Source organism: Trypanosoma grayi (assembly GCF_000691245.1).
Source record: "Trypanosoma grayi strain ANR4 Tgr_772_V1, whole genome shotgun sequence".
Taxonomy (NCBI): Eukaryota; Euglenozoa; class Kinetoplastea; order Trypanosomatida; family Trypanosomatidae; genus Trypanosoma; species Trypanosoma grayi.
Genome location: NW_008826391.1, coordinates 1 through 8152, shown reverse-complemented (window position 1 = coordinate 8152; position 8152 = coordinate 1). Strand labels below are relative to the sequence as shown.

At 59.1% G+C, this 8152-nt stretch overlaps 2 protein-coding genes across 2 annotated transcripts; both read right to left on the bottom strand.

Moving 5' to 3' along the window:
• Positions 1-201: 201 nt before the first annotated feature.
• DQ04_07721010 (hypothetical protein) lies at positions 202-4452 on the bottom strand (the record flags this gene model as incomplete). The annotated part of the gene is made up of 1 exon (XM_009315282.1): positions 202-4452. One exon carries the CDS (start codon positions 4450-4452, stop codon positions 202-204), a length of 4251 nt encoding a protein of 1416 aa, XP_009313557.1.
• Positions 4453-6205: 1753 nt separating this feature from the next.
• On the bottom strand, positions 6206-8113 carry DQ04_07721000 (hypothetical protein; the record flags this gene model as incomplete). Its single annotated transcript, XM_009315281.1, has 1 exon — positions 6206-8113. One exon carries the CDS (start codon positions 8111-8113, stop codon positions 6206-6208), a length of 1908 nt encoding a protein of 635 aa, XP_009313556.1.
• Positions 8114-8152: the final 39 nt, after the last annotated feature.

The window sequence follows — 8152 nt, the reverse complement described above, 5'->3', positions numbered from 1 at the left end:
ATATATATATATATATATATGTATTCCGTATGTACAGGAGCATATGCCGCTGAGTGAATGTGTGCGTCACACCCCAATGAATTGTCTAGCCGCCCCCCACCGCCACCGCTGCTGCTGCTTACTCGCCTTCCGCAGGCACATACAGGCTCAGAAGGGGGGAGGGGGGGAGAGAGAGAAAGAGAGCGTGAGAGCCTCTTCTGCTCACGACGGTGCGGTTGACAGGCGTGAAAAGCGTTGCGGTGATATGCACAGCTCGGTGCCACACCGCGTAAATGAGCAATGCCGCCGCCTCCATTCGTGCAGAAAGACGGCGTTTTCGGCAGTGCCACTCCATGCGACGTGTTGGGCCTTTTTCGGCAACGTTGGTGACACTGAAGGCGTAGAAGCCGCGGGAGGTCTCGCCCGTCCTGCACCATGAACAATGTATGACCGTGTTGCAGCCACAGGGGACACCGATGAGGGCTTTGACTTCCTCCAGGGAGACGAGCCGCCTCGTGTAGTCCCCGTAGCTGGGGAAGCAGCGGCAGCAGCAGCAGCAGTACCACCACCACTATTACGATGTGCTCTTTTCTTCTTCGTGGCCGGTATTCCTTTATATAGTGCGGGCTTGCCGTACAACTCTGCACCGCGCCGCCCCTCGCCTGCAGCACTGACATCGCTCACCAAGGCCGAGTCGCCAAAAACGGCGTAGCGAGAGGGGGCCAACGCGGATTCCACAGGGCGTGCCGCCACCGTGGGGAAGAAAAAGTCCGGTCTTTGCCTGCTCTGCGTCTTTGCGCGTGACGGCGACACCGTCGGTGACCAGTCGAGAAACCCAGCAGTCAAACGGCGTGGCGGCGGCGGTGGCGGTGGCGGTGGGGGCGTCGAGCTGCAGGTACTGTGCGAAGCGTCGGAGAATAGCCGGTGGGTGTGCAACTTGGCGGCGTCGTGTGCCACACACAGCGCCTCGTCGCGGTCGTCGCTTACGTCCAGAGAGCCAATAACACTACCGCCGCTACAGCCAGCAGCAACAGCACCGCCGCGTGCATGCATCTCCAATAAATACGATGGTGAGGAGGACGAGTGCATCAAGAGCTGGGTGCCGAACGCCGTGGTGTTGCTGGCTGGATGGCGCGTTGCGCGTGGCTGCGAGAAGAACGTGCTGCCGCCACTCAGTATGCTGTTTTTCGGCGCTTTGCGACGGCCGCCTGGTGTTGGCTGCGTCTTCCCAGCAGCCGGTCGCACGCTGCCTTGCTTGGGTTGTGTATGACCGGACGATGGGCAGCCAGGCGCGCGAAGACTCCGGCTGCGTGAGCGATGCCGCTCAACCGACACACACAGAGATGCTGTTACTAGTGTTGCTGCTGGCGACGACGAAGTACCGGTAGTTGTAATGTGCTGAGCAGACGGAGACGGCGGATGCACGGGCTCATCGCCTGCTTTGCCTTCACGGCACATTGCCGTTGATCCGTCGTGCGGCCATCCCCTGCCTCCTCCTCCTCCTGCTGCTGCTGCTGCTCCTGTGCAGGCACTGCTGCTCACGGCGGCGGCGGCAGTCATCTTCATGGGTGACGGCACGGGTGTAACCCCGTTATTTATGCTATTGCTGCGGCGCAGCACAACGCTGTTGCTCCTACTTCCACTTGGGGGCTTCGGTACCACAATCCGTCGCCGCCGTCGTGACCGGTACGTGTAGTCACGGCCATCGGCCTCAGGATACCCCGGTGCCGGCGGCGGCGGCGACGCACCCATAAGCCCCTCTCCCCTACCGCGCGAACTGCCACACGCGGCAAGTCTCATCATCGCTTCGTTGCGGCGGCGTAGTGGGAGGTTGTGCACCCACGGCGCCAACAACGCCCGCTGGCGCGGCAGCGCTGTTGAGCGTGGCGTGCGCTTCAGCAGCACACGTGGCGTTGCCGTTGGTGTTCTCAGGCGTAAACACCGCCGCTCGCTCGTGGAAAGATGGCTGCTGGTCGGGCTCCCCCCGTGGGTGTTCTCCTCCGCACCCTCGTCGGCAGGCACCGACACGGCGTCGCTGTCCGCCGCAGACTTCGCTGGTGAAGAGTCGGGTGCGTACCGCTCGCAGGTTAGACCAGTGAGGCGGCTCACTGTTTCCTCCTTCTCGTCATTGCTTTCACAGACGCCAGCCGAGGCAGCACCACCTGGGCTTCTCATAGCTAGCGATATCTGAAGCACATTCAGCGGGGGGACAGTGCAGCGTCTCTTACTATGTGTTTCTTTCTGCAGCAGTGATGAAGGCGGCATAGTGGTCACCTCTCCCGGTTTTGGTTGCTCCTTTTCTTCTTCCTCCTCCTCCGCATCCTCATGCTCCTCCTCATGCTGGTGTTGCTGGTGCGGAAGAGCTCCGTGGTGGTTGTCCACCTTGTCGTCATCCTTACTGTCCGACAGAATGAACACCCGCGCTACATCCATCTCCTGCAGCTCGTTCTGCGATATGCTGCGGTGCCGGTGCCGCCGCCCGCCCCGTATCGGCGGTGTCTCTGGCGTCACATCCACCTCCGAAGCGGCAATACTTTGCAGCTCGCGCCCCTCTAGCGCCTCGTGGTTGGTTAATCGGATCTGCTCCAGCTCCTGCAGCCGTGACGACATGTCCCACGTGGTGTCCCCCGCATGCTTACGTCGCTTCGTCGTGTCACGTGTGCCGTTCCGTCGTGAGCTGCGCCAGCGCGACAGCGACGGGCTGAAGAGGCGCTGTCTGCAGTGATGGTGCAACGCTACGACGTTGCCATCACCATATGTTCCCTCTTCCTTGTTGTTGTCGTCGTCGTCGTCGTTGAAGAAGGGCTCATACTCGTCATCCACTGAGTGGAAGGACGTGTCCAATGGGGAGCGGGAGCCCAGCAGCGGGGAGGTGGGGGGCGACGGAACTCTCTGCGGCACCGGCGGCGGCCGCCCCATAATGTGAACAGGCGGCACACGAGCAGCGGGCAGCGGTGCAGCCACGCCTGGCGATGAAGTAGTGACTGGCTCTGCTGTTGTTGTTGTTGTTGTTGCTGCTGGGGCAGTGGCAGCGTCCGCCAGTGATGGTGACGCGACGGTGACGCTCTCCTCGCCGCTCTCCAGATCGTTCCCGCTGTGAATAGCCGAATCTGCGCTGACGGAGTACGTCGGTATCGCTTCGCTGGAACTGCCTAACGGCCTCGAGACGGAGAAAGGCTGCCGCTGCTGTATGTGGTGCTGTTGCATGGGTGTATGGGGATGCGAGTACTTCGGTGTCCGACCAGCGCTCGCGTCAAACACCCCAGAAAAGCTACACGTAAACGCCGACGACGACAAGTCTAGGCCGAGACGGCTTGGCGGCGAAGACGAGGAGGAGTTGCGCAGCTGAAACTGAACCCCGTTCCCCGGCGGGAGCTGCAACGGTGTCGGCGTCAACACCCCCGTCGTCGACACGCCATGCGTGTCGCGGCGCGTGAGGTACATCGAATGCGGGCTCTCGAACCACGCGGAGAGCGGCCGCGAGAGTGGCGACACCGTGACGCTGTCTGCCCACGGTATCGACGCGGCGGCGAGCGGCATGGCCGTGGTCGCCCCCATCGGCGACGCGACGGAGGAGATGGAGACGCACGACACGGGCGACGCATCTTGCGCCGCGTTGCCGCTCACCGGCTGCTGCATGGGGATGTCGCCCACGATCATCGGCGAGCCCACCTCCTCCACCTCCGCGTGCTGCTGTTCGAGCTGCTCCAGCACCTCCGCCTCCTCCTCCGGCGTCATCTCGTGGAACGAGACGGGCGGAATGGAGGTGGGGCGGCACAGCGTGACCGAGTGGGCGCGCGGCGTGAAGGACGTCGGCGACACCGTCATGGAGCGATCATCCGCCAATATCTGTGACCGCTTGTGGCTGCATGGCCGCGAAAGTTCCCACACAATAGCACGGCCGCCCTTCTCCTCCCCCGGCTGCTGCTGCTGCTGGTGGTGGTGGGGGTGGTGGTTCTGTGGCCACCGCGGTTGTTCCTTGTCAAGGGAGAGCACGGAGTTGTGCCGAACATACTCGTCGACCTCGCGAAAGGACTCCTCCTGGCGGTCAAGGATTTTGCCCATGCGTTCGCAGGCAGAGCGGAGAGCATCCATCGGGAAGGCCCCACCCCCGTGCCCGTTTTGCTGCTGGTCCAGAGCTTCTTGCTTTTGCTGCCTTGCGGTGGTCGAGTGGGACGCCAGCACTATCGGAAGCTCCATGCCTTCAGTGAAGAGCGATGGGGAGGAGGAGCGAAAGGAGGCTCCCGGAGAAATCAGCGGTGGACTCTCCTCACCTCCGGCGTCTCCCAATGAGAACTGCGACAAATCAGCAGCTGCCGTATCATCATATCGTTGCTCATGCTGCTGCTGCTGCTGTCGTTGATGGCGATTCTGATGTTGTTGTTGATGTTGTTTCCGTGGCTCCTCAGTTTTACGTTTGCCAATAACCGTGGCCTTGCGCACTACGTCGTGAATTTGCTCCTGCTCATCCATCGCCACGGTGTAAAACGAAAAAAAAAAAGAAAAGCACAAGGGTGCTTCAGACCTGTTCCCTTCCACACAAATAAAGCACCCCACTCTAACGCACGGTGAATATATTTTTATATATATATATATATATATATACACCGGCGTATTAAGACGCTCCCCTTGTTAATACCTACCCCCTCAGGCGTGCGCCTAGAGGATTTCTTGCTTGTTTTTGGTGCTTGTATCTATCACCCTTTTGATTGTGATTTCGGTTTCGTGGGTTCAACGTGAATGGGGAGAACCAAAGCAAACAAAACAAAAACGGGCAAGAGGCGGGTGAAACGCAGACTACCGAAGAAATCCCAACACAGGGACCCAAGAGGATGCAATCATCATCACGATCAGTCATTGTAATGATCACCATCATCCGTGTCCAGTGTGTCGACAGCCGCTTCTGCAGCAGCAGCAACACAGACCCAGAGAGAAAGAGAGAGAGATAGGAAGTGTCGCGGACACCACCACATCGGCAAGGCAGAGCCCTGCGTCCCCCGTCCGCTGTTGTTCTTGCCCACTCCACTAAAGTCATCCCCTTTCAATCGCCCCGCTCCACATCCTACCCTTCGCGCGCCCCCACACGTCTTCCCCACTCCCTCAATCTCTCAGTAAATGTGTGAGGGCAGCAAGACGTTTATAGACGTCACTCTTACTCTGTGGTGATACGGCGCCTGTCGAGCCGCATAAGCGTTGCATCGAGGCGCGCGTTGCGGCGGTACAGCGGAAACATGCGGCTGCGCGAGGCGCTAAGCGAGCCGGGGCGACTAACACGGCCCTGCTCGGCTGGATAGTGCTGTCCACGCACCGCGAAGGTGTAGTGCAGCGGGCGGTACAACGCGGCCACGTACGCGGCGTCTAGGTCCAGCGCCGCAGCCGCTTCGTCGAGGTTGAAGCGCCCACGNCCCGCCGGCGCAGCGCAGCAGTGGGGCAGCGCGCAGCATCTCGGCGATGGAGTTTGTCTTAGCTTGTTCTGCTACTGTCTGTCTCTTATCGTTGTTTTGCCTCTGGCGGTGAGGCCGGGCTTGCGTGTTTCGGTATATGTGAGAGTGGTGAGCTCCCCCCCTCCCAGGCAGCAGAGATTAGTACATCAGTTCACAAGGGAGGGGGGTGGGGAAGAGAGAGATGTATGAGATCATGCAACAACGCGGCATGAACGGTTATATATATATACATATATATATACATACATACAACTATGCGGCTTACCATGTAAGGGGGGAGGGGGGGCAACTGCCCCGCCGCAGCAAGAGAGAAGAGATGGTGGAGGCTCCGCCGCGTGAACGCACACGCAGCGACTCCCAACTGCAAACACAAAGGACCGCCTACACACATCAATAAATATATATATATNAAAAATAAAAATAAAAAAGTTCGTAATACACCACACCAGACTGCACACATCCCATCACTCACGGAAGAAAGCATGTGTGCTCGTGACTAACAAAGAAAAGAGAAAAGGGGCCATCGTGCCCTCAAGACGCAGCGTTACGCATTCGAATCGTCATCACGGTGTGCATGGCCTTAGGCCACCACGCTCCCTGTCGCCTCCAGCCGCTGCTTCATATTTTGACACACCACTTGCCAGGAAGCACCGGTGGAAAGCCAACAAAAGAAACAGCATTTTCTAAGGCATGTGTCATCGCCATCATCACCAGCGTAAGCAACAGCAACAGCAACAGCAAAGAAGACACTGCGAAAGAAGCGGGGGAGGGAGAATTGTTCATTAATGCTTCTCCCACTGGGGGAGTTGCAGTACAGGCCCTGTGATGCCCCGTAACGCTCTTGCGCACAGACCGAAGCGCCGCGCCTCCTCTCCGTACTCCTCGACGCCGCCGTCATCATCATCATCATCCTCGTCACTCACAACATAATTGCTGTGGCCGTCGGGGACCATCTCTAGGGGCCACCAGCTAGGCACAGCCACACCAGCAGAGCCGTTATGGTGGTGAGAAAGCACGCTAGAGCAAAGCCGTTCTGTGAATACCGACAAAGGCAAATGACGATTCACAGCGGCGTAGACATCAGCATCATCATTCGCACCATCTGTGTAGCAATATATATCATTGCCGCCTTCTATATTGTTGGTTTTGCTGCAGCCACTGCTACCATCAGAAGGCTGTTGATCACCTACAACGGAGACGAATCCCCAGTACCGAAGCGTGTCGGAGGGGAGGCACTTGGGCAAGCAGAAAGCGCCGTCACACACACACATCAGCGATTCCGGAATTGCTACCTCTGTAGCAGAGATGGTTGACGACGCATCGTTACGTGAGACTTGGGTTGTTTTCCTTTTCGTCTCTTCATGTCCCTTATCCCCCTTCGCGTCGCTAATTTGGCGCGGTACGGGTTCACTCGAGCAAGCAGCACGTGTATTCAAAGCCGGCAGCAGCAAGGCTTCCGCGTAGTTCACGATGGCATCCATGCTGCTGTCGGTACCCACTTCCACGCAGACCTGTCGTTGTTGTTGTTGTTGTTCCTCTATCCAGTTCCAATCGCCGCCACAGCTGCTGACGTCGGTATTCTCACCATTGCCCTGGCTCGACAGCACATCACCCACACCCCCAGCCGAAGCCGAGACGTAACTGCTGTTGTTCTCATTTGAGCCGCCACACGCGTCGCTGCCGCAGACGCACGCCGGCCCCGCCTTGTCGCCGACACGCCACGCCATTCCCTCCGCGTGGTGAAGCGAGTGCAGTTCCCCGTGAAACAAGAATAGCTGCGTCGCGCTTGTCGGTGGACGAAACGCCGAGCGTGGGTGGGCGGCACCGTGCCGTGCGCTGTTTGTCCCCAGCACATCGACTGCGGCCGTCGCATCTCCGTACTCGTCATGCTCTGCAGCAGGGGCAGCTCGGTGCCGCCACGCCAGGAACGTCATGTCACCGCCGCCACCGCAGCACCCACTTCGCGCCTCATTGCTCATCACTGCCCTCCGAAGCAGCGCCGCGGTAAGGCTCGGCGGGGCAAACACGGCGAGTACCTCCAGCCAGTCCCCGCGATCCAGGCAGGCACCCATGATATCACTCTCGGGTAGCATCAACTGTAGTCCCTCCTCTCTTTCTTCGTGCCCCGGCTCCTCCTTACTTCTGACAGACTTCACACGCTGCTCGGATTCTGCGGCAGCAGGCGCAGTGGTCGGTGACGGCAATGATTGTCCCCGAGCATCAGCACGCGCATCACACTTCATATCAAGCATCGACGATAAACCAAATGTAGACTCTGGGGAAGATGGAGAATAACATCGTTCACGTTGCTGCTGCTGCTGCTCCTGCTGCTTTTCATACGCCCAGAGGGTAAAACGAAGGATCACCGCCAGCGGAATACCACGGCGCACAGCCTCCTCCCAATCGTCCTGCACCGGCACAAGGGACTCATAAGCGGCATCACGCCGCTGCAGCGCAGACAATACTGTACTGGCCGCCGCTGCAGGCACCGCCATGCGGGAGGCTCTGGCGCCATCGAACGCAAAGTAAATACGCATCAGATCCTCCTTTGCTTGCGCGAGAGAAAGTTCAGGCAACCCTGCACTCTTTACCACCTGGAGTTCACTGCTCCCATCCGAGCAGCGCCACAAATTCCCCACCAATGGCCGTGGTACTAAAGAAACGGCGTTGCTTGCCATTAACAAAGGCATTCCACGCAAGTCAGTGTCACCCACCGTGTCTCGCTCCCC